Genomic DNA, 27,383 nt, shown 5'->3' with positions numbered 1-27,383 from the left:
GTGGCACAAGTGCGTTGTGCAGTTTTTTATAGCATGTGGGGGGGGGGGGTCGGGGAGAAAAAGGTTGAGAAACCCTGGACTAGATGACCTACTGAGGTCCCTTATAGTCCTACACATCTATGATTCTAAGGAGGGAGCCTGAGAGGCATGTGTGTGTGTATGGGGCCCCCACCCTTCCTGTCTAAGGCCAAGCCCCCTCACTGCACCCCAAACTGAAAGAAGGGGAGGATCGATCCTAGGAAAGCTGTTCTGCTATGCTACCTAGATTCTTAATTACCTTGGCCAGCCCTGGCCCAGACCCAGACCCGCTTCCAGGATGATCCTCCTCTCCTCCTCCTCCACCACCACCGCCACCTCCTCCTCCTTCTGCCCTGCTGGTTTCTCCTCCCCCACAGACTGTGCAGCGACAGATCTGGTAGTAGGCAAGCCACAACCATTCTGAATGGAGTTTGGGGCATGGGATTCACCACCCAAGTCACAGGTTGGTGTGTAGTGCTCTAACTGCCCCATCTGGACCCTGCCGGCATGCTCTACAAGATATCTAGAGCACATTAACATAATCCAGCAAGTGCACACAGGGCAGCTAAAGTGCAACACACAGCCTGTTGCTTAGGTGATGGATCTGAGGCCTCAAACCCCATTCAAAACTGCCACTGCTTGCCTCCTGTCAGACCTGTCACTGCATAGTCTGTGCATCTGCCATGGGGGGTGGTGGTGAAGAATGCCTCCTGCAGCACTATTTGCGGTGTTCATTGGACCCGAGTCGTGGGGAATGATGCAAAAGTCATAGATTTAAGGCCTGAATTCATAATTTCATAATTACATGTTCAAATTGGGAAGATTACAGAAAATTTGACAAGGCTGGTATCTCCGCTATTCCTATCCTACCTCCTCCTATCCATACTAAAGTCTTAGCCTGTCTCTCTGACATCTCCTTGTGGAGGTCTAGCTGTCAGCTCAAGCTCAGCATGACTAAAACAGAGCTCTTAATCTCCCCAGCTAGCCATTCCTCGATCACTGTGAACCTCATCATCATTCTACCTATCACTCTGGCCCATAACCTCAGCATCATCTTGGACTCTGACCTAGTTCTCACACCCAGACTATGGATTCTTTATGCATAGAATTGCTAAAATGTTGCCTTTCCTCTCCACATAGGTAAAACTCTTTCCCAGGCTCTCATCTCATATCTAGATTATTGCAACATCCTTTTCTCTGGTCTTGACAAATGCAATCATTCCCAGTTCATCTCCATTCAGATGCTACTGCAGATATCATTTTCCTAGCACATCACTCTGAACATGTCACCCCTCTCTCTGCATTCCTCCAGTGGCTCTCTCTTCTCTATTGCATCAAATATATAAGTTGCTTGTCCTCGCTTTCAGGGCCATTTTGTGACCTATCATTCACTATCAAGATATCTACTCCCCCTCTCATCGGCCCATGATTCTAGTCTCCACCACCCATTTGTTAAATTTTCAAACAAGAACAAAGGGATATGTTACACCTAGGACTGTCAATTCATTGCAGTTAACTCACGTGATTGATTTTTTTAATCACAGTTAATTTTTTTGAGTTAATCACGATTAATCACACTGTTAAACAATAAAATACCAACTGAAATTTATTAAAGATTTTTGGATGTTTTTCTACATTTTCAAATATATTGATTTCTATTTCACAGAATACAAAGTGTACAGTACTCACTTTATATTATTACAAATATTTGCACTGTAAAAATGATAAAAGAAATAGCATTTTTCAATTCACCTCATACAAGTACTGTAGAGCAATCTCTTTATCGTGAAAGTGTAACTTATAAATGTAGGCGTTTTTTATTACATAACTGCACTCAAAACCAAAACAATGTAAAACTTTAGAGCCTACAAGTCCACACAGTATACTACTTGTTCAGCCAATTGCTAAGACAATCAAATTTGTTTACACTGATGGGAGATACTGCTGCCTGCTTCTTATTTACAATGTCTCCTGAAAGTGAGAAGAGGCTTTCGCATGGTACTTTTGTAGCTGGCGTTGCAAGGTATTTACATGCCAGATATGCTAAACGTTCATATGCCCCTTCATGCTTCAGCCACCGTTCCAGAGGACATGCTCCCATACGGATGATGCTCATTAAATTTAATTAACACTTTTTTTGTGACTGAACCCTTTGGGGGAGAATTGTATGTCTCCTGTTCTGTTTTACCCACATTCTGCCATATATTTCATGTTATAGTAGTCTCGGAGACTAGATCTAGCACATGTTCATTTTAAGAACACTTTCACAGCAGATTTGACAAAATGCAAAGAAGGTACCAATGTGGGATTTCTAAGAATAGATACAGCACTCGACCCAAGGTTTAAGAATCTGAAGTGGTATTCTATTTTTTAATCGTGTGATTAATTGCGATTAATTTTTTTTACTCGCTTGACAGCCCTAGTAATGCCACTAGAGTGAAACAAAAGCAACTGTACTGGTCCTAAAAAACCCCAAAACACTACTACATAGTGTTTAGCACTAACTATATATACACACACACACACCCCCCTACCTCTCTCTTTTACATAGCACTCCTATGACAGGTAGCACTGTGGAGCTAAGCAGAATAGAAATCAGGGCCCTAACGTTTTTCTTTTGAGAGGGAGGAGGAGGAGACAGAGTATAACTATCCGAGCAGAGGAAAGAGAAAAAATGAGATCAGCAAACACGCACAGGAAAAAGATATACATTAAATACAAAGGAAAAATTAAAAAAAAATCAATGGAAATGGTGAATAATAAAAAAACTACAATATAAAGGATGAATTGAGGAATAAACGGAAAGTTATTAAATCAAATATTTCAGAGAAATATTGAAGACATTGTTTCTTAATGATTATATATGTAAAAGGATGTAAAAAGAAAGATCAAGGAGAGTTTTTTTTAAAAACAAAAATTAAAAATCAATGGATTATGTTGTGAAAGGGCAGTTTAGACCCTGACAAAGTTGTTGGACAGTTTTACCCTATTTTATCCTTTTCCCTGTTTAGTATATTAAAGGTATGCATGCAACAGTCAAGGAGGAAAAAAGTTAATAGGTCTTGGAATAAAGCAAGAAAGAATAATAAGGTATGGAAAAGAAGTCGTTACTAAGTAAGGAAGAGAAAAAAAAGGAGAAACCTCACAGCAGCAGTAATTAAGTAGCAAAGAAAGAAAAGCAACCTGTTCAAGCCACATTAAAAAAAAAACAACGAACAACTAACTGTCCTCCTGGCGTTTCCTCATTGCAATGAGTTTGTTAGAGGCTTGACCTGTTGCCTGTCATGTCTTGTTTAAATATAAACTGATTCAGTAAGTACATTCTTGTCTTTAAAGCACAGTTCTGCTCTGAAAATTGAGACTAAAAATAGCACTGAAGACTCCCATTCATGTCCTGTTTTCTGTCTCAAATTTAGTAAATTAACAAGTAAAATTATGGGTTTTTCCCCTGAGCTGCTAGCTTTCTTTTTTCATTTGTTGTGCTGTTTTTTAACTGCAAACTCACTGGACTGTGACAATCAAGCTATGTCCTTTGACTGAAATTAGTTCCGGTGAGGTGTACAGCAATGGATTAAGGCCTATATTACTTGTATAGATGTATGTAATAATGTGGCAATTTGAGAATACAGCCACAAATACTAAAGTAAAAATCTATACTTAGTTGCAAAAATATTAGATATAAAGGGCAAGGTATTTGGAGGTATTTAACAGTTTCCTAAGAAACAAGTTACTTAATAAAAATAATTTAAACTAGGATATTTTTAAGGTAAGGAAAAGTTGAGGAATCTCTGTAAAGATAATACATGTTACATTAATCCAAGGATTGGCAACCTTTCGCATGCAGCCCATCAGGGTAAGCCCCCTGGCGGGCCGGGCAGTTTCTTTACTTGCCATGTCTGCAGGTTCAGCCAATCGCAGATCCCACCGGCTGATGCAAGGGATGTGCTGACCGCCGCTTCCCGCAGCCCCCAATGGCCTGGAGCGGCAAACCGCAGCCAGTGGGAGCCGTGATCGGCCAAACCTGCGGACACGGCAAGTAAACAAACTGGACCGGCCGCTGGCGGTCTGCATGCCAAAGGTTGCCAATCCCTGCATTAAGCCAGGCTAGTATGTCAGGAAACTTGGAGGACACATTAACCTCTTAAGCTCATAATGATTGGGAAACCCATCATGAACAATACTTCTGCAAATTAGCAAGTGAACAAGTAAAAAGAATCTGTGTTTATTATTTTGCCATTTTTTGGACCATTTTAATAATACTTCAAGATTTAAATATGCTGTAAAGTATTTTTTGAAAACAATTCTTATTATTAAGAAATCTCATTCACTACAGCGGTCGTAAGTCTTTCCTGGTTGGCAGAATTAGAGTCTGCAAATAAGCAATGGTCTACTTTAATTTTATGTAAGATTACTGAGTGTGTTTGAGAGAGAACAAAAGTACTAAAGAATCTCCTGAGAGAAGTGAGTTAGTTTTAAGTTTCCTAACACCTCCTGCCCCTCAACCAAAACAAAGAAACCAACAAGCCCAACCAGACAGATATACAACCCTCAACTACCATTCTAAGTTTATACAATATTATTCTTTTATTGAGTAAATGCACTTTAGTTATTTTGGGGGGAAAGCTTTGATTTAGCATTTATCTTATCAACTTAGTAAGGGAATGTGCAGACAGTAGTTCTCTGTAATCTTGCTGCAGAGATAGCTGATAGCTTGCTGATTGAGATAGCTCCACTGTTCACTTGCTGTTTTAGGGAGCTACGTATACCCGTTGCTGATATTAGGGCTTGTCTTCAGTGCAGTTAGCTCACGGTATAACTCAAGTGTTGCCCTTAACCCAATCCTGTACACACACAAAAATCTCTAACTCAAGCTAGCTGGACCATAAAGGAGCATAGGCTGAAGTTTAAGTATTGATGACACTCAAGCTAGTAATGCAGTTGGGACATAGTTACTCTCCACTGTTAATGCAATTACACTGTGCTGCTCGAGTGTTATTTTGCCGTATGGCCATTCTCATTTTAGCTAACCTAACCAGAAAGGATTTAACTAGAGCGCAAATTACTGCAGAATTAGCTTGAGTTAAGATATAATCTTAGAAGAACCAAACATCCTACCTGCTAGAAAGGTTCGCTGCACAGCTTTGAAACAGACAGCTTAATGCAACAGCTTTCCCACCAAGGCTTTATACTGTAAATGTTCAGAATGTGTATTGGGAATAGTCTTAGGCCAGGTCTACCCTAGAAATTTACATTGGTAAAACTACGTTACTCAGGAGTGTGAAAAAGCCACACCCAAGCGACGTAGTTATACTGACCTGACCCCCAGTTTAGATAGCGCTATGTCAATGGGAAGGCTTCGCTGTCTCTTGCGGAGATGGATTACGCTCTCCCACTGGTGTAATACTGTCTTCACCGAAGCGCGACTGCTGCGCAGCTGCATCACTGTACGTGTAGACAAGTCCTATTTCAGTCTATTTAAAGACATTTGTTTTACATAGGTTTTCTTGTTAATAATTTGTCTTTTGCTATTCTTCTGCTATAACACCATGATATTGATTTATAAAATGACTAAGGTTAAAAATATTTAAATTATCTCTCTCTCTCTCAACACAATTTAATCTAATAAATATTTTCACAGATAACAGATACAGGATTACAGCGAAATATTTGTTAGAATAACATTTCTTAGCTTGTCATTATTTTCTCAGTATGGGCACTGTGGCTTTACCTTTAAATGTTTACCAGTACTTCTATCTCATCTCCCACCTTTTCCCCAACCCTCATTGTTCTGTGATTCCTAATTGAATGGCATATGATTGTGGATGTAGGTGCAGCTCTGAAATAAAACAATAATGAAACATAGTTTAGTTTGTTACTTATTAGCAAAATTTGTAAGGCATATTTGAAATTTTCTTCAGTTTGAAAATGCACTGCTCTTATCTTAAAAGGAGTTAAGTACATTAGTAAGCAATATATGTCACATTCATCCTTTGTATAATTCTGCTGGTTTCTGTAAAGTTACAGTAGGGCTGAGTTTGGCTCTCTATGCTCCTCAGAGCTCTTAGCAATAGCACACCATTGTGGATAATATGACAGCTCATCAATCAGGCAACAGGAAGACTTCTAAGTTTACTCTGGGGGAATTCTGTGTCACTGCACAATGCAGAATTGGCACAGAAATTAATGGTTTTTGCACAGAATTTCCGCCCCCCTGAAATGCGTTGCAGAGCTCCTGACCGCCACTAGGGGGCACTGGATCCAGCAGAGCCCAGCTCACAAATAGAAGACACTGCCAGGGGAAGTGGGAGGGAGCTGGAGGGTTCCTGGCAGCTGCAGTTCCCAGCACGTCCTCAAGGAAGGAGAGGGCAGCGCCATGCAGGTAACTCCATACAAGCCCAGGACCCAGCATCAGGCTGTTTCTCCCTCTGGATCCCTGGGCTCCGGGGAGAGGGGGTGCGAGTATCTGGGCTGGGGGCCCCACAGAAGGGCTATGAGGGGGAGGGGTGCAGATATCTGGGCTGGGGGCTCCCCACCGCTGGGCTCTGAGTGGTGGGGGATAAGGGGTGCATGTGAGTGTCTGAACTGGGGGCGGGGAGGCCGTAGCTGGGCTCTGGTGCGGAGGAGCTGTGGGTGTCTGGCCCTCCTGCTGGGCTCTGGGGGAGGGGGCACAGAAACAGGAACTGGGTTGTCATAGGGGTTTCCTTAACACACTACTCCTGGAGGAATTTTTTTGTGTCTGTATTGTTACAGACATAGCTGCTGATAGGTATTCTGAAATAAATTACCAAAATAAGTGAAACTGGCGTGATTATGTAGTGTTATTTTGACAAATAAAATATGCAGAATTTTAAAACACTGTGTGCAGAATTTTTAATTTTTTGGCACAGGAGTAACGTCATGTACTTTAACCTGCCATTTAGGTATCACTAAATCCTATAGACAGTCTACTACTACTATCAAATAGTAATAACTAATTGAACATTTCTCAGATATTCTATCTTTTGCTGTTAGATGATAATTTAGAATGAAAACTGTTCTTGCTAAGCTTCTTCAATAGACTTCGCAATCTAAATTAACTTAGGTACATGCAAATGTCCTTGTATTAAACAGTTTAACATATTGCAGGTTTTAGTTTTTGATGTTTAAAGGGACAGTCATCTTAAAAAAGAAAGGCACACCAACCTCAGTTTTTTAATCTACTGTTGTTACAAGTAACACTTAAAATTACTGAAGTCAAAAGATAAGGAAAATATCTATTTTTGTATTTTATGCATTTCTCGGAATTTTGTGCATCGTCCGTGTCACTGTTTCCCATGATGTTTGTTGAGGGTCTTTTATACAGCAACAGAAGACACTTTTACAAAAATTAAAAAGAGGAATATGTGATTGAAAGAAACAAAAATATGGAAGATGTTACTGATCCCGCTCAGAGTTTTCTACTTCAGATGAGCCTCCAAAACTCTCATATTTCTGGAAAAATTTTAATATACAATATTAGATATTTGGTTTCAGGAATATAACTCATTTAAAATAAAACAAACACTTCACTGCTCACCTGAGAGAAGGTACAAGTAGTGGGCAGAATTTGAGTGTCTACCAGCAGCAAGCTGCTATTTAAAAATTTAGCTTTTAAAAAATACTAGTTTTAATAACAATTTTGTTTGCAATATCCAGAATGCCTTAATGTAAGCCAAACTACACTGAGCTATACATTTCATACAATTCCTGGAAATACTGTTAAATTGGCACTACCCACTCACTGCACTCCATTGAGACCTTGTAACACAATTCTATCCCCATACAGTTCAAATGTTGTACGTGTACTTCTGTAATAACTTGAAACCACTCAGACAAACCGTTGTAAGGGACAACTGCCTCAGTTTAAAAACATTCCACGCAGAATGATGTATGGTTTAATAGATTACAACATTAGACTTAAAAGCATAATCTTTGATGTGGCTATTTTTAAGGTGGTGTTAGCAAAAGTATAAAATATTAATCCTGTTTTCCAATAACCATAACTTTTGATCTACTGAATCAGTCATGCTACATACAATAATCAGAGAGGGAGGACAAGGTAATTAAATTCACTTGGGGAAATAAGACATTAGCACAAAGCTGTATAAACTAAAAATGATGCAATCACAGAACAACATTCCAACGAAGGCAAATACACTGAGTACAGTAATTTTAACAAACAGAAGTTTTTATTCTATGTCCAATCCACAGTATTGTGCAATCAATTGAAGCTACATAATACATATATTAAAATTTGTTTAGAAAAAATACTTGACTCAAATAGAGTATATAGTGTATTTAATTTGTTAAGTGTTTCTAGCTTTAATAATGTCACTCAATATTTCCTTTTAATTCTGAAATTTGAAAAAGAAATCTAAAATGATTTCAAGATCAACATTAAACTTCTTGAGTATTCTTAAATACAACATTAACACATTGCTAGACAATGTTGCTGTAGCAACATGGAGCTTCAGAATTCAGCAAGTACTTTTAATTAATTAATTTTTTAAATAAAACAATTTCAGGGATATATTTGCTAGTGGAGTTATGCTGTTTTGGACTAATTGTGATGGTTTTCCTACTGAAAACTCCCATACTTTTCCCTATTTACAAACAACCAAATTCCTAACAGTAGTTCCCCACCCATCACTGGTGCCCTCCTGAGTTATGCCTGGCATTATACCAAAGCTGCTTGGTGCAAATGGCAGGAGTTGACCCCAGTTCTCTCTGATAAAAAGATGCCAGTAATTTGACCCAGCTTAATGTATAGAGCAAAGAGAGATGGCCAGCCACAAGAAAGAAATCAGTATGCCCTCTACCACAGAAATGAAGATGTTCAGATGGTCAAATGGTTGGATACTCCAATATAAAAAACAAAATGAGACTGGGAGGGGCTTACTGTGGCTTGCCCCAACTGAGGACAAGTTGAGGAAGGTGAGGCTACATTGGTATGGACATGTCCAGCGGAGACCTCCAAGTTATATTGGTAAGATGGCCTTTACAATGATTGTGGACTGAAGACAACCAAGGGGGAGGCCAAAGACTCAGTACATGGACTGGATATCAACAGACCTTAGACACACCAATTTGCATGTAGCCAGGCATACAATTATGAGTTTTGGAAAAAAGGCTATAAAAAGTCACCACTCCTGAACAGGAAAGTGGGAAGAAAAAAGAAGAGTCCCTTGCCCTTCAGTGTGGAAAGAGGTAATCTGTTAAATTATTTACTAACCAAGTCGCTGTGTTATCTTGTTGGAAGCACGTGACACCAGTGTTCCTTGATTTGCCCTGGCTGATGATTAGGTTCACAATGGAGTCTGAAGTACTGGTATTGACTCAAAGCCCTAAATGACTTGGTTCTTGCCTACTTGAGACACCGCTTCTCTTCTCATGCCAACAATCAGAAGACACACAAACTGGAGTCCCTTTGGTATAAAGAGAAGGGGAGCTGTCATTAGATTGTTCTCTGGCAGGTGCTCACTACTTTGAATCTAGTCCTTGGACTGAAACAGCATGAAACTCTTGATCCGCAGGGCATACTGTAATGACTATCAATTTACTTAGAATTTGGGAATGAAAAGGGGAGAGGGCTTGTGAGGTAGGGGAGTACTGGCTGAATTTAATTGTGGTTGGGTATTTTTTGGCTTGCAATGAAGAACAGCTGCTGGCTTTACTGCTTGAGGGCACGAAGGGAAACTACGTATTTTTTGTCTAAAAGTTCTATAGATCAGACACTGCCCATAAGAGCACCTTATAAGCAGTCACGTGAAACAAACTGCTTAAGCTACTAACAAGCCTATCAAATGCAGAGAAACATATGAAATAGACTCGCATCTAAAGGCAGCAACCTCAGTTCCCTGGGCAAAAGGGCAGGACAACTGGGCTAAAGAATTGGGCACTGTCATACACTGCATGGCTGCACACAACAAGCTGTGCATATATTTTGTTCTCTGTCTTCCAATCTAAATATCTGAGTTTATATGAAGTCACAGCATGCATTTACAAATATGTACAGCACATCAAAACTTTAAGAGAGATGCAAACCTATTTTCGTCGTTAGTTCCTTTAATTTCTTGCAAAGGCCTCTGCTTCAGAAAGGCTGGATATATATGTAAATAAACTGCCTTTAAAGCTTTTCCCCCCTTTTTTTTTGGGGGGGGGGGAACTACACCTATTTACCATGTGTTGGGAGGGAAGAATTCACAAGTCAGCTGAGCCCTACATTCTGCAATGCACATTTCCCACAACTGTCATGAGAGCTGAATATAATTAAGTTTAAGTACTACTTAAGGAGCTAGTTTTAGAGTATTCCACTCCTACTCAAAGAGATGACGTTTTTCTTTATTAAAACACCATAAATGACGTTATTATCAACCCTTTCACTAAAAGGACAGTTTGATAGAAATGATTATTTCATCATATTCAAGCACAGTTTAACTACGATCTTAACACAAAACTCTGGACATAAAAGAAGCCTCTGTTAATTCAGAGAATAAAGAGATTTATCACTAAAATAGGTTATCTAACATAATGAGTTAATTCCTTCAGAAAACATGTACACATATATCAGAGGAAAGCTTAATACTGTATAATCTATATCAACGAAGAGGTGTCCATCTGCTTGTCACTCACCCCTATGAAGAACAAAGAATACAATCCTAAAGTCATTACTGAGACAAAACTCTTAGTGACATCAACTTTCCCAAGCAGGGTTTGTGGACTTTGACCCAGGCTAACTGAATATATTGAGAGCTTCATGGCTGTAACTAACAGTGTGATTGAAGTAGTAAAAACTACTGGGCCTCATTTTTCTCAAAATGTCTATCCCCACCAGATTAAATTGCTAGAGCGCCCCTCCCACCAAGTGTCATGAAAAATACACCCTCTTTTTATATTCAAGATTTTAAAAACTTCCATGAAAATATCTTAAAAATAGAAAAGACTCATACATATGCCAAACTACCCTTACTTCTTTTGCAAACAACTGAACTAGTAAACTCGTCAGTTAAAGATTACTCAAAAATCAACTTCCCTTTCAGCATATACATTTAACAAAGAGAATCAAGTTAGATTTACATGAACACACTGACTTTTTAGTACCATCTGTATCTACTTGCTATCCAAGATATATTTAGCTTACTTGCTCTCTTAAAAAAATACTGTAGAGTGGTCCAGTTTTCAAAGGTAGAAAAATTGATTACATTTCAGGGAAATGAGTTACCTATACAAATGATACTTACCAAGTAATGTATTTCACAGTGCATCTTTTTTTAAAACCACAATCTATTTTTCTGTTTGCTTTCTACAGCAGTTGGTAGCAACGAGTATGCTCAAGTATTTCCTATGGGAAATGATAATACATCATATATTTGATTGCAAGGAGTACTCCAAGTCCTCAAGAACTCACATCTCTTTCTCAGAGGCTAGTATCAATATTCATCCAGTTTGGGCTTTCTCCCATCACCCAACTACCAGTGGTAGTTAGTCTTCCATTTTAGCTTACAATCCAATTTCTATATTTGTAATACTACCAGCAAGAGTGATGTCATGCATAGGAAGAAACTAATTGAGAGAATAAAAGTCAAGACCACTTTTTGACTTTGATTTCAGGACCAAAGAGAAACATACACAAACGTTTCACATGAACCACACATCTTCAAAAATTATTATAAGGAAGCAATTACATTTGAAAAGCATAAAGAACGAAAGTGTAACACTAGATAATTATTTTATATGAACTCTTTATGGTAGTTTCTACAGTCATGAACTTTACATCAGCAAGAACAATCTGAATAACTAGATTAACATAACATAATATGCTTATCTATAACTTCTTAAGTAACAAATCATGAAGTTTTATCACTTAGGAATAACGGTCCTCTCGATTTCATTGTATTGGTATGCTTATACCTGTATTTAAACACCATTTAAAGCAGTATGTAGTAATATCATGCACTCATATGTGCAACAATATTTTTACTACTCTTTCTGAAACTGAAAAGTAGCCCATAATATATTTTGGTTGGGTTTAATTAGGATGGTTTAGTCTATACATAATCCCAGTATTAAGACACTAATACTAAAGAAAATTATGTCAAGTCACTAAGAAAAGTCCACCAGATTCAAATTAAACTGGCACCTATTGTGATCAGCCATGTTTGAGCTGTTTTTTAAGCTCCATGGTTCACAGTTTCTTAAAGTCTCCTGGATGAGATCAATTAAATCTGCATTAACTACAATATCTTCCAGTGAACAAAATCAGCTTTGACAATATCTATATTTGGCTTTCAGACAAAGTGGCTAAATTCTAAGGGCTTTTTCATTCATTTTGTTTAAAATACTTTTTGGAGGAAATGGACAATAGTATCTGATAATATTCAGTAGGTAATGTATATGAAACCCTTTGTAGTATGCCATTTGACTAAACACACAAGAATAGCTGCAAGCTGTAGAGGTTAATTTTTTCAATTTTAGATATTGAGTATGAAAATGCAAATCCATACTTACAAGTGATGAATAGTGTAATCGCTAGAGATGAAGCAATTTTATTAAATGTACAATTAATATCACTTTAGGAATTTTTATTTATATTAAGAGTTTCAAAAAATAATAAAAATTTACCAAGTCTAACATTATTTTATTACTAAATATACAGTCTTGAAGATTATTATTAAACTGCCAGAACTCCTTTACTTTTGGGATAGAATTTTTTTTTCTTTTTTTAAATGGTCCTTTTCAAAAGGTCTGTCTTAGTAGTCTGGAATAGTTTCCTATATTACACATAATTCAACGACTGCAACATCCTCCCTAACAGATCAGAAAAGTCTCATTTTTAAAGAAATTGGTAACAGCCATGATGAATACATATATCACAGTAAGCACTGGCTTATTAAAAGTAGTCTAGTAAAATCTCATTAATTTGTATATAGGAATTGGTCTTTGCACTTCTCAAAGGCTTAACAGCATGATGTTGTAGTGATGTCTCATTAATTCAGACTTGAATGCTTTCTCAAAATATGTTTCAGAACATTTACTACTAAGTTAGATACACCACAGTGTACACTTGTCAAATCAACAAACAAGATGAGCTTTGTGATGCATTATCCTTGCTTTTTGTTTGCTTACTTTATGATTTGCACAATTCATTAATTGGGAATGGGATCCCTAATCAATGTGAATAAGCAAGATTCTACTACGCAAATTGTATTAATGAAAAATCTAGAGTTTGACAGTCTAAAAATATTAAATTTGACCTCACATCAAAATATGTACGACTCTGTATGCACTATATGCAGAGTAGAACTTTACAGTAAATTGTTTGATTGTAGTATATGTGATAGTAAAGATTTGAAAAGACATTTACTGAAAATTCTAGGTCGCTATCAGCATGCAAACTACACAACTAGATGACCTATCTTTTACAGAAACAGGAAATTATTTTTAGTTACCCTAACATTACTCAAAACAAGTATGACAAAATTCCCATTAAACACTTTCTAATCTGATTTCTAGGGATATTCTCCTCAGAGAGGCATTTGGCATGTTAAGTGCAAAAGAAGATTATAACAATTCAATTTACTGGAATAGACACTTTTTGTATTTTCCAAGTTCCTTTACATATGTATTTCTTCATTTCTTTCTATGGTCATATTAAACTTTGCTCTTCTGGTTCCCATTTAACTTCTTATAATTCAATAAAGTTATTTTACTTCATAGTTTTAAATTACTGTTCTATGCATTATTGCCTACCTTGGGTACATTCACTTGTTTTACCTATTTTAGTCTTTGTTTTTATGCTTTATTATTTTGACAAAAAAAAAAAAAGAAAATCATGAACATTGGACCATACTCTACCCTCATTTATACCTATGCAACTCCACTGAAATCAGCAGGGTTTGATGGTGCATCTGAGAACAGAATTTTATCCATTTACTTTTTATTAAAATATACTGGACAAAATGTATTCAAATTCTAAACAGATAAGTGTATTTTAAAGGTAATAAGAGATATTAGGAAAGCTTACAAAACAAGTTAATTTATCCTATTAACACGAGTATAATTGCATAAGCTCTCTCACTTCTCAATGTTCAAGTATGCACACACACACTTCATATGTAGTCATCTCAGATTCCCCTCAGTCACTGTGGGCAGCTTTAATACCACGATCCTGCAGTAACTCTGTTTACAAGTTATCCATGGACCATTTAAATATTAACAATTTTAATATATTCTGTGAGAATGACCCATCTTTGTAAGTAGTATCACATCACAATTTTGGGGTTTTTACAGTATTACAGAATGTCTTGTCAACTTTTTTTAAAATATGAAATTGTACTTGGAGTTTCTGCTAATATGCCCTAAAAAGATGAGAATGGCAGGTGTACACTTTGAGGGTAGAGGGAAGAAAAGAATCCAAGTAGCAGATTAATATACTTGAAAGCAGAGCTTAACATGGCATTATTATGATCAAAGCTATTCATTATTAGGTTCTCATAGCAGAAGATTTCTAATTATTGTAATACAAAACAATTAGAACTCTTTTCATATTTGGTGTAGTTATGTTTGATGTTCTGTGGACAAGTGGCCATTTAAAATCCATTACTAATTGCAATCTATTCAACTGTAGATAACAGATAATTATGTTCCCCATTACATTAAAATAATTTAAAGTATAGGAACCTGCTTGAGCAAGTCTAATGAGTTATAAGTAATATGTTTTAAGTTCAAACCCCAAGTTTGCATAATTTATAAATCAATAAACATTTGACTAAGTCCTAGATGTGATTTTTGATTAATAGGAAAAAACACACATTTTATTAGCAAGATATTTTACTAGCTAAATGCAGCAATCTTCTGCCATACATTAGAACTCCAAAACACTTATTTCACAACTGATCAATATAAAATGTTACTTTGTTCTCATATTTGAATTATTTTGAAATAGTTCCCTAAAGCTACCTAAACATTTGGTAATTGGTTAAAGATGGTTAGCAGTTCACTGGGCAGATAGAAATATGCAATATCAAAAGTAAAGAAAGTTAAAAGCTCACTATTCTATTTCAAGAGGATATTCTCACCAAGTATACTGTCACCTCAGTAGAGATGGTTGCTAGTTCCTTTTAACACTACAATGCATCTGAGGATGGTTTAAGCACTGTTACATGTTTTACATTTTCCAAAATATTATCCTTTGGTAAACAAATTAACTTGTTTAGGACACCTTCCTAACAAAATTTTTCTAATCATGAAAGCTAGTTTTTAAGATCTACCATGTTATAGATAACAGATAAAAACCTTAAGTTTTAGTTTCTGAAATAAAACAAGTCTTTCAGTAAAATCATTTAAAACCATTACAATACTTATTAATTCAGAACATAAGTAGTCACCCACTTTATCCCATTCATTTTATAAAACATCTGCACTGCACTGAAAGGAGGAGACTTAAGGGCACCATTTTGACTCAGTAGCTCTGGAGATGGATGACCACTAAAAACAGTTCCACTTTGGATGCAGTGAATTTTTGCATTAAATAAAGTGAAAAACCTTGAAAAAATTGTAATTTAAAATTCAAAAATCTGTGCTTGGGGAAACTCATTTTTCAGGCTAATTTACTAAATAAAGTGTGCATGCCAAGAACCATACTTAGATTAAGTGTGCAAGAAAAGTTTAATGTATGAGAATCTATATTCTTGCATTTGCTGAACAATTTTAGAATCACTGTAGCTAATAAAACCTATGCAAACATTATCTGATAGGACAGATAAATGCCTACAAAAGTTTTTAATGCATTTAGAACATTCTAATTTACCTACAGAAACTAGGACAACTTTACCAACAACAGCCCATGAACATTTATTTCCTTAGATACTTAAAGGGCAAATTTTCAAATGATTTATCATGTATCAAGTCAGAGCTATAGATATTAGAAAAAGGAAATCTAAATTCTAAAACCTTCAGTTCCCTGAAATGTTACTTTTATTTCTACCAAACATCACCTCATCGCTCTAAGAATAACTCCGTATTCTACAAAATGAGAGCAACTAGGGGTATAAAGAATACTATCAAGTAACATTTAACATATACTCAAGTAGAAAAATAGAATATAGATCAAACCCAAATTAGAGCGTCTGAATTTTGTACTACACTTGGGTGTACTGGATTCACTTCACAATAAGCAGTTGTGAGTCAAAAAAGATACTCAGCAACTGTTACACCACACTTGATGTTATGAACAATGCCTATATCTATATTCAGGATTACAAAAAGTAAATGATAATTTAAGTTTCCAAATAAATGAGATGTCTTACATTAAATACTTCCAATTATCATCAATGTAGCATTAGTTTAAATTTTTTAAAAAAAACAACTTATTTTCGGTATCATTAACTAGTGTAATAAAGTTACTTCTGTATAACTAAAGAACTAAAAAATTGCACTACACTAAATAAACATACGACACTTCAAGAATTTTGTCAAATTTCTGGGTTTTTTTAGGTAAGTATAACTTTAATCAACAAAAAAAGAAAAGGTTTATGGAAAAATAATTGGAGAGGCCCTTCTAAATTTGAATTCTTTTATAAATATATGAAAGATCTCTAAAACATGGAAAGACAGTTCTGTAAAAATGTACAATTTCATTCCTTCATGCTAACAGATTAATCCTTCCCCCTTAATGAGCTTTTTTTTTGCCTAAAAATAGTTGATGTGATTTAATTTTCAAAGCTTGAGTCACTGGAAAACTGTGTGATTTCTTCCAAATCTGTAACCACAAGCCTATCCCAGTCAACAAGTCACATTTACAATAAAGGTACGGATTGCTTGTAAGCACAGCCTGTTGAACACAGTGGCCTATAACAACTCATATTTAATGTCTATAGGGCAAAAGAAGCCATTTGCTGAAAAGGCTTCCCTACAAGTTCAGCCCTCCTTCTATCTCCGGAAGTGGATTCCTTGTATTTAAGTTTTAATTTAGAATTAAATATAAAGGCTACACAAACAAATCAACTGTAATGAAAAAATGTAATAATTTCTGATAAAGATATCTAATTAGTATATTAAGAAGTTATGCTAAGAATTTTAAAAGTTAGATGTCTTACTGAGAATACATACAAGATACAGACATATAGACAAGTGGAACAATTCACATCATAGTAGTTAAATATTCACAAATTAAAAATACAGCAGGAATCTGTACCAGTTACCATACTGATGTTAAATGTATATATATGGAGCTTGAGTGTAGTTAAGATTCTTTAAAAAACTGAAGGTAATTTTTCAAGAGATGTTAGAATTACACAGCTAAGGTGTACATGTAAAAAGCCCTTAGTTTGGCCAATTAAAAGCAAACAGTTATTGCACTATTTTCAAAACCTTTTGGAACTGTTCACAGGTTTTAAATACAGAAGAAGCTTTGCACTGCTTTTCAACAGACAGTTACATGTCCCCCATAAAGCTGAAATTACTCAAAGTGAAAATTATGCACTTAATAATTTTTTACAAGATGGCTATGAAATTTTGTTACATAATAGCCTTTAGTCTCCTTTCAAGAAATTGAGAACTAGTAGAAGTATACTATATTTTATATTAATAATGTTACTTTTTAATTTCTGCAACATCCATTCCAAAATCGTTTCCAAAACACAGCATTTTAACTAATGCATTAAGAAAACTCTCCTGAAGGCTTACTACGCACAAAAGAAATGCTTGGATCCAAACGAATCTGCAAGTTTATCCCTATTATGTGGCATTAATTTATCATACAAAGGTCAATTTAATGTCTTTATCTTAAAAAAAACCAGAACCACCCCTTTGCTTTAGGCAGAGGTTCTGCATAGGTGAGAACTATAAGAAAAGAGAAGCTGTCTCTTTAAAATGCCCTGCTCTGTCCCTGATCCCACGTGGAACCAACATCAGCAGCACTTTCGCATTAACTTCAATGTGATGCAAGATGAGGCATCATTTTATATAAATAAAACGAGAAGGCTGCTGAATACATTCTTTATGGGACACAGACAGGTGAACTAAGCATGCCAGTGAAATCACAAGGCATCCCCAGAAGAGGTGCCCTTACTCTGCGCCCTCTTACGCCAGAAGAGGTGCCCTCACTTTCTGTCTATGAGGTAATGTTCCAATCCAGCACTACACTGAAGAATCCAGTTTAAATAGAGGATGGAGTCACAAGTAAAATTTGAATTTCAAATGCAACGAAAATGTACTTTATAAACCGGAAAGGTTTACTCTTTGCTTCACACATCCTAATTAGATCAAGAAAGTGACACTACAAAGGCATTACATTCCGGCCAAAAAACAAGAAAAAGAGAAACCAACCGCACACAAAGAGCATTAAAAAGGAAGTTATAAAGGAGCAACTATAGCATTTATCTTATCTAAAAATCACTCCACATTACCCCCAAATTATGTAGTTTCTGCAGTATCATCTCCCCCCACCTCTCTCATCTGAATGGGATTTTCACGTTTTCTTATTGTCGGTGGCGAGTTATAAGAGGCTTTTGCCTTTCCAAAGAATTCATCAACAAAAAAAATAATAAATATTAACTCCTTGCTCCCTGAAACGTTAATAGGGGCATGCAAGGACACGGGGTTTATTCTGTTACCCTTAGGAAGAAAAGGGGGATCGGCCCCGATTTTTAAGTATTTTTGGGAATTTTTTTCTAATTTTTATTTTGTTATATGCCTCAGTTCTCCCTCCATTTTGGTTGTTTATGATACTGACAACAAGCTGTCCCTGCTCTCTCTCTCTCTCCGGATCTCTCCTGCTTTCAGTTAACAAACCCCTCTCCCCAATGCAACAACACTCAGCACTAACTTGGATTCACACTTTCCTCTAAACATACTCGAATGAGGGAAGCAAAAGGCTCCTGGGCGACTCGAAGGGGGGAGAGCAGATACATTCTTTTCCTTATTATGAAGGGAAAAACTTTAGTCCTCCCCCCACACACACAAAACGAAGGAAAGGGGGGCTGAGTTCCCCAAAGTGACTCCAGATCCCCCCAAAAGAGTGAGCTGCCTACTTCCTAGGACACACTCTGGAGACTGGGGTCCACCCGGGAAATTTTTGTGCAAAATGCGCCTGGTTTGATACTTCGGGTGAATTTATATTAATTTTTCCCTCATTTTTGGGCAACACGGTCTCTAATGTCTTCCGCTCCCTCTCGCTGCTGTCACTCTATTCACAGCACAGACCCTGGAGAAGGAGGGGGGGGGTGCTAGAAGATGGGGGGGGGGGAAACTTCTGCAAAAAACTTTTCAGAACTCCCCAACGAAGCTAAGGGGTGGGGGGGGAGAACCCCTCTCCCTCCTTGAGTTCCCCAGGCAAACTTCTCTCCCTCTTTAACTACTACGGTGCAGGAGGGAAGAAGGGGGGTGGGTGGACTAAACTCCTAGGATATATTTTTATAAAATACATTTTCCGGGCTATGTATTTTTCTCCCCTACTTTCTGCCTTGGGGTCCCCAGAAGGATGGTGGGGGCAGCTCAGAGATGGGAGGGGGCGCGATTAACACAAACTTTTCCTTGCCGCTGCTCCGCTCTCCGCTCCCCCCTCCTCCTTCTCCTCCTCCCCCTTCATAATTTAAATAACCCTGATATTTCCCTGCTAAACCCCGGCGCCTGCCCCCCAAACCCGCAGCAGACTCACCGCGGGAGCCTCAGCATCCCCTCTGCGCCCCGTTTCCACCCTTTACAGTGTTCTCCGATTTTTCTGTAATTTTTTTCCCATATTTCGGGCTGGACGCGGCGGGCCTGGAAATTGTTTGCTTTCCCCTCTTTCCAGCAGCCATTGTAGTGTATGCGCTGCGGTGCAGCCCAGCCTGCCGCACACGCCGCGCCCACACCGCCCGCCGCCCACACGCGCCGCGGGTTGGCCGCCTCCCCCCGTCACTCAGGGCTCCGGCCGCGCCCCGCTGGAGGCGCCTGCGGCCCGCGCCGCCCGCCTGGTTGGTGGAAGGAGGCGCCGCTCAGGCCAGGGCGGGGCGGGGCCGGGCGGGGATTGGCGGCCCGGCCGCGGGCTCGGCGCTGTCACTCAAGCCGGCCGAGGAGCCGGGAGTGGGCGGCGGCGGTGTCAGTCCGGGGGGAGCCGCGGGGCCGGGAGCGGGCTAGGCTGCGCCCCTACATAACTGCTGCCGCCTGAGCCCCCGCTGACGTCTTTCGAATTGGAGACGGGGCTCGTGCGCCTACTGAGCCGCCCGTGAGGTAAGTGCGGGGCCGGGGTGCGGCGGGCTGCTCTCCCCCACGGGGAAGCGCCCGCCCGGGCGTCCCGCGCCGCCTTCCCCCTGCGGCCCGGCCCGGGCGGCGGCGGGGGCCGGGGACCCGCCGCTCCAGGAGCGGGGCTTTGCTCTCCCGCCTCAGGGTTGGGGGGCGGGGGAGGAAGCTGCAGCGGGGCCCGTTCGCTTCCCTTCCCCGGCTGCCCGGGCGGTAGGGGGCGCCCCGGGCAGTTGAGGGGCCCGGGCGGAGAGGCGGGCGAGCCCTGCCCGGGGTTCCGGCCTCGCTGTCACGGGAGCAAGTGACCCTCGCCGCAGCCCCTCTCCTCTGCGAGCGGCGGGGGCGCCCCGTCCCCCTCCCACCCCTCGGGGCGCGGCGCCGACCCTCTGCCGGCGAAACGGGGGAGCAAGCGTGTGGCAGGCCCCCGGCCGTGTGCTGCGTGTCCCCGGGGGGGCAGCTCAAGGACGGAGCCTGGGGGGGCTTCCCGAGACCCGCCGGGCTCCCGGAGCGCAACGCCCGCGAAAGCGACTTGCCCGTAAGCAGGTGTTTGGGGGCACCACCTTGACCTCCCTTTGGGAAGGGAGAGGCCAGGCGAGGGGCCGCCCCTAAACCGCTCTCAGCCACCTATTGTAACCTCCTCCTCCGCCCTCACAGATCGAGGTGTTAATTCAGCCCTCTTCGTTAATGACCGTGTTAGGGGCTTGACGGTGCTAGGCTCCGCTGAAAGACTTGGCAGCAGTGGGAGCCCTGGAAAATAGCTTGATGGCTCTTGAACTGCAAGTCTGCCCTAGGGTTAAACTGTACTAGTAATAAATATTTTCCCTGCCTGTGCTGTTTACAAGTGTTCACTAATTTAGTAAAACATAATTAAAAACTGTAGTATAAACAAACCCTTGATGTGTTTGGGGTTGGCCCTGTATTTCTAAAGCAGTAAGGTCAGCCTGTAGATGTGTAAAAACCGAGGGGAGGGAGAGGAGAGATTACTTCCTGTTAACTTAAATCAAATAGTAGTAGCATTTGCATGTGATCTACCTGCCTGTCAGGCTTGATAGTAGGTCATGCTCCTAATGTTGTTGAAGCACTTCATAGAAAAATCAGTTCAGGAGCCATCAGATTATTTTCCATGTGCCCTTACATGTGAAGTGTGTTTTTTGTAGTAGTGCCTAGTATGTTTCCACATAGACTAGCATATTTAAGCTTTTGCACATTCTAAACCAAATCACTAAGCAACTTTATAAGAACAAAACCTACTTTTTAAACCTCAATTTACAATCAATACACTTCCTACATTTCATTGTCGATTGGACTAAACCGGTTGACAAGCACTGGAAATATATCAGCTTTAAATGAGCTCCTAGTCATTTGTGGACTGACTGACAATAGTGTGAACACTAGACAAAATCTGCTTCCAGTAAGTTACCTTCAGCTTCTTCATTGAATGGTCACTTTCATGAAGATAGTCTTAAAAGCATACCAGCAATGTTCCCTTATTGATCATGCTTTTCTAAAATAAGCACAACACACTAGTTAAAGTAATACTTGGGCAAACCTCTGAAATTTCATGTTAACAGCATTGATGTCGATGGGATGTAAGTTCTTTTGGCCTTTTCTGCAATCGCTGGTTGTCTAGTTAGTGTACATCCATTTATTTTTAAACCCTGTGTGATCAAAAACAGTCTTGCTCTAGTAAAGAAACGGAATAATTAGCTCCAGATACCAAAGTTAAAATACAACTAAAATATCAAGCTCTCTGTGAAAACAGTTGCTAAAAAAACTTGCAGTAGGTGAGTTAACATTTTTAACTTATATGCAGTCTTCCCTCAGCATTAAAATCTGAGAGTTCAAATACTTCTCAAAAGAAACTGTTCTAAAGTATGGTTCTCCTGTGGAAAAGTGCTTATTAAAAAGGCATCGGAGTTCCATGTTTGTTTCAGTGACTTCAAACTCTGTTTAAAAAACATGTTCTAACTATATACTCTGGTCTTAGATCTGAAACTGAAGTAGCTGTTTCTTCCTTGTACACAATTACCTGTAGTGTAAATAAAACCACCCCCAAACAAACTAGGAAACCAAATTCTGCCCTTAGTAGCTCCTGGACAACCTGGTTTTCAGAGAGGCTGCCCAAGTATACCTAAGGGCAGAGTATGGCCTACAGCTGAAACTTAACAGTTCAGTTGATTTACAAAAAGTAATAGAATCCCACTACCTCCTGTGTATTGGCTCTGCAGTGGTAAAAAGGACTAAATAAATTTGTTACTGATGTAAGCAGAGTTAGTACAGGGTGCTATTTTTACTGTAGATACTCTTAAATTATATTTGTATTTCTAAGCTTGTCTTTAACAGCAGCTTTTTGTAGAAAAATAATGAGATCAAGTAGGAAGCTCAGTGTCAAACTGAAACTAGTTTTCTACTTCATTTTACACTGGTTTAGCAATTGGAAACTAGCTTCAATATTCGTAGGTAAGCATTGTTTAAAAATCAGATTTTTAAACGTGGGTTAAGTAGAATCTAAGTGGATATTTCCCTAGGGAACCATTTTTGTGTGTCAAACATGTCACTAATTGGTAATATAGTAGTAGGTCTAGATGTTTCTGTACTCAAAGCTTAGTTTCCACTGTGGCCCTGATTCTTGTGGACTGGCCAAGGAGCACTTGGCCCAAGCTAGGAGGGGTTTGCGTGTGCACATTGTTCCTTTTCAATTCTGTGTTGTGCCATCTGGGTACTAGGCTGGTCACCAGTTTAAATCAGAACAGTTTGAGTTTTCTCTAAATATGCAGTGGCTGTTAAAAGCCCCAGGGCCTTTTGTAGTATCTGGCGAATTTGGGGGTGTAGGAATATGAGACATACCCCTTTCCTCAGTCAAATCCCTACACTAATAGTCAGGAGTTGGCATAGGAGCTACTACATAGCTAGGAAAATGGAATCCTAGTGGCTGGTTAAACTGGTCTGAGTTGCTTCGTACTATGAGGAGCATGAACCATCCTCATACAGTAGAAAACCGGGCCTCTTGTATGCAGAAAACCCAACAAGTTTCTATATTCCTTTTTTTTCTAAATTATATGTTTAAAAAAAATCTCTCCCAGATCTTGCATGTATGTACTATGGTAGAGGTTTCTGTGTTAAACCACTTAAAATGGAAATTCAAACTGAGACTGTTAACATTAATGGCACTCGTGGGTCAAATATAAAAGACTTCTTTTCTTTCCTGCTTCTAGCTGCAGTAAGACATTTTAGGATGTCCAGAAATGTGCAGCGACTTAGAGACCACGATACAAATCCATGTCTAGCGGTAAGATTGGTCGGTTATGGTTTAGTCTGGAGATGCATTATTATAGGGGTGTGAAAACTACCCAGATAGTTCCTTCTAAAAGCAAGTCGTTTATACTGCTTCATATTCCTTCTGAAGGGGTGTATGTGTTCGTGTAAACATCAGTAATATTTGGACCTTTTAAGTTGAAAATATTAAGTTCAGAAACTAATAGCTCTTCACGAATGGATGGGGTAGGCTTCTAGTTATCAGGTTTGGAATTCTGATTGTGGTTTCAAGGACAGACTTAAATCCTTGTAGCTTGGATTTGTTCCCCTTTTTTTTTTAATTACCCAAAAAAAAACCACCCCCAAGTATTTTGCTGTTTACTGCGTTGGTTACCTTTTGAAAGAACCAAACAGAACTTCTGTCTGCGTTCTGAGGACAGATGACCTGATTTTTTTTATTCCCCCCACAGGTGCTGAGCAGCCACAACTCCTAATTGAAGTCTTTGCTTTCAGATTCCCTGGCCTTTCTTTGCGGGGTGGGATAGCCCAGTGGCTTGAGCATTGGCCTGCTAAACCCAGGGTTGTGAGTTCAATCCTTGAGGGGGCCATTTAGGGATCTGGGGCAAAAATTGGAGATTGGCCCTGTTTTGAGCAGGGGGTTGGACTAGATGACCTCCTGAGGTCCCTTCCAACCCAGATATTCTATGATTCTTGTAAGAGCAGGAGTTTGCCCTAGTATCCTTGATGCAAAGTTTCTCCTACTTCCCCAACTATTGTTTGTAGCACTCAGACAAGTTGGCTGTCTCCCTTAATCTTAATTTATAAAATACTCTGGGGATTTTTTAGAATGAAATATTACACTAAAAATGTGTAAATATATTTATCCCCACCAGCTCTTAAGTGTGACCTGTCTTCCATATTAAAGGAAACAGATGCTTCTAGACAATGTATGGATGACAATAACTACAGAAAGGATATGTGTGCCTCTTATTTTTTAAAGTACAAAAACTGCAGAAAATTTTGGGTAAGTAGTCTTGAGCAAAATTCTCAATCAAACAGAATATTTTGGTTTAACAAAACAGTCCTTTGAGTTTATCCTGGTAACTAAGGCCTAACACTAATCAAACTTTCTGCACTAGATAATTCCAGTTTATCCTGTCAATACTCTGACATGAATTGAAGTTCTTTCATTACTGTTTTAGCACTATTAAAATGAAAATACTAGAACAAAAGTAATTTTAGTTTTGCCGCAGTGTAATTTTGAGAACAATGACTATATTAACTAATTTTCAGAAGTTAAAGTAATGCATAGGTGCAAGTCTTAAACTGCTATATTTGTCCTTTTTTACAAATCTGAGTGGGTCTACTCAAATGTTTTTTGTAGTGTTAAATACCCCTGTCTCCTTCTGAATCTTACAATTTAGTACTGGTACTATATCCTGATCCAAATCCCATGGATATATTAGAACAAAATTTTTAAACAATATAATCAGGGAGTTTTCTTTCCTATGTTAACTTCCCTCACCATTCTATTCACTTTGTCTTCCCTGACATTGTTCTCCTACACTTTATTTTGCTTCCTATTAATATATTCTAACTTTTATTTTTCTTCCTCATGGGGTGTTCTGCTGCTGCCACGTAAGTTGCCTTCTAACTCCAGCTTTTTCTTGTTCAGACAAAACATTCTGCAGTGGGAAGAAGAAAAGGAGTACTTGTGGCACCTTAGAGACTAACCAATTTATTTGAACATGAGCTTTCGTGAGCTACAGCTCACTTCATCCGATGAAGTGAGCTGTAGCTCACGAAAGCTCATGCTCAAATAAATTGGTTAGTCTCTAAGGTGCCACAAGTACTCCTTTTCTTTTTGCGAATACAGACTAACACGGCTGTTACTCTGAAACCTGTCATTCTGCAGTGGGAATATCAGCAGAGAAATCACTCCTGTGCTCTACTAGCAACATCCTTTAGTTAATGACTTTAAATAATTCTTGTCTGCAAACAGCTTTTTTGGTGGGTTGCACAATTATGCAGTTAATCTGACATATTGCCATGAGAATACTGTAGTTCTTTAAAAGTATTTGCTTTCACTGTCTACTGAAATGATAAAGTGGATTATCTGATGTTACTTAACTTCAGTTAAATGCACTGGTATTAGTTAAGGACCTAGTTTCTGCTATAAAGTACTTCTAAGAAGTACATTCACTAGGAGCTAAATTAGAGGCAGAGACTTCTGAGAAATCAGTGTGTTCTCATACTCGCTTTCTTCTGTTTACAGCATGCCGTTATGATACAAAGGAGAAGAGATGGTGTGAAACCAAATATGCCTACAGCAGGAGAGAGAGAGAATATATTGAAGTCAATAGGAGGGACACCATACTGATTGCACAATCTGTATTGTTTACTATTATATGTTATATACATATGAAGATTTCTGTCAGCTAGGCATTAAAAATTTTTAACATTGCCTCTACGTTTATTTTATCATAAGATGTTGCCAACTGAAAAAGAACATTACCTTAGATTGTAAAGCCCTTGGGGGGGCAAGGGGACATAGTGCGGCAGGGACAGCTTTTCTGTTTGTACAATTCCTAGCACAATGGGATCCTGGTCAGAGTAGGGCTTCTAGGTGCTACCATGATGCAACTAAATAGTAATTACTATGTGCCTAAAAGGTTCACTACAGACATGTACAAAGATTACCTTGAGGCAGTTATGGAAATAAATCTTAATCTTTCACTTAATGCTGAATACCACATAATTGGCCTTGATATTTGACAGCTTCTTCAAAACCTCTTTTGGCATAGAGGCATATCTGGTGGGGGACAGAGCAGCTGCTTAGAGCAAGAATTACAGAGGAAGAGGAACTACTGAGACTGGTTTGGTACAACTTAACCGATAACTACTATCCTACCGTTTTGTGTAATAGTTAAAGTAGCAGGTCCCTATTCTGCATTTTTCATATTTATGTACAAAAACCAATGTTTACGTGAGTCACACTTATCACAGCTCTAATTGGAGGCATCTGACAACGGTACAATCACTGAAGTTACAACTTAAAAAAAAAAAAATACAAGCTGCTACTAGAAAAAAATAAATGGATTTCAATGGAAACTAATTTCTAGTTTTTTAAAAAAAAAGTTTAATCAGATTTGTAGCCATCTGCTTATCTAGGGAAAGGCTTGTGAGGGGAAAAAGTTGAACTCCATTGTTAATAACTTGCTTTCTGATTACCTGTTTACCTTCAATGACGTACTTTTTTTTTATACCATAACCAGCAGGTAAATAGTAGTAGATATTAACAAAAAACTGTTAACTGAAAATGCTTAACCTACAATTAATATAAGATCTTAAAATCTTATTTTGGGCATTTAATAGCACTGTGTAGCCAGTTCCTCCTCTCTATGGAACTTTCAAACAGCAACATAAGTACTTTAAATTTAAAAAAAAGTGTGAAGTCACAATTTGAGCATGTATAGTACATAAAGCACCTTTGACATTTTTTTCTGAAAGTGACACTAGATTACTGGACCTATCATGTATTAAACAAAGCAGAGAGCTGCAGTTCATGTTGCTGCCTAATCAACCACCTTATCTTACAACATTAAGAAAATCCCCGGTGTTGGCTTTAAAGTGTGAGCCGTGGTCCCATGCTGCCAGAGGGAGTAACTTCTACAATGTGGAACTGTTCGTTAAGGCTCCTGTTGCAATGGACTTCAAGAATATCTTGGCTGACTTCCACTCATGCTGCATGTGTGTTCCAGTTGATCGGATGGTTGCTTTTGTCTGTAATGTAATGGACTACACTGGCAACACTTCATGGTCTCCAGTTTCTCCCTGCAATTGTCTGCTGTTTTTCTCACTACTCTTCTGTT

At 38.8% G+C, this 27,383-nt stretch overlaps 2 protein-coding genes across 3 annotated transcripts in view; one reads left to right on the top strand and one right to left on the bottom strand.

The window, feature by feature from the left end:
• PLAG1 (PLAG1 zinc finger) overlaps positions 1 to 19,855 on the bottom strand; it is a 55,622-nt gene extending 35,767 nt beyond the window's left edge. For both annotated transcript variants that reach the window (XM_074943089.1, XM_074943090.1), the window contains exon 1: positions 19,694 to 19,855. The gene's annotated coding sequence lies outside the window, so the exon portion shown is untranslated. The remainder of the gene's footprint in view (positions 1 to 19,693) is intronic.
• Positions 19,856 to 20,094: 239 nt separating this feature from the next.
• CHCHD7 (coiled-coil-helix-coiled-coil-helix domain containing 7) lies at positions 20,095 to 25,973 on the top strand. The gene is made up of 4 exons (XM_074943087.1): positions 20,095 to 20,247; positions 23,472 to 23,545; positions 24,437 to 24,535; positions 25,787 to 25,973. The coding sequence occupies exons 2-4, from the start codon at positions 23,492 to 23,494 to the stop codon at positions 25,889 to 25,891; spliced, it is 258 nt and encodes an 85-aa protein (XP_074799188.1). The 5' UTR covers positions 20,095 to 20,247; positions 23,472 to 23,491; the 3' UTR covers positions 25,892 to 25,973.
• Positions 25,974 to 27,383: the final 1,410 nt, after the last annotated feature.

Source organism: Natator depressus, chromosome 2, assembly GCF_965152275.1.
Source record: "Natator depressus isolate rNatDep1 chromosome 2, rNatDep2.hap1, whole genome shotgun sequence".
NCBI lineage: Eukaryota > Metazoa > Chordata > Testudines > Cheloniidae > Natator > Natator depressus.
This window is presented reverse-complemented; position numbering and strand designations above follow the sequence as displayed.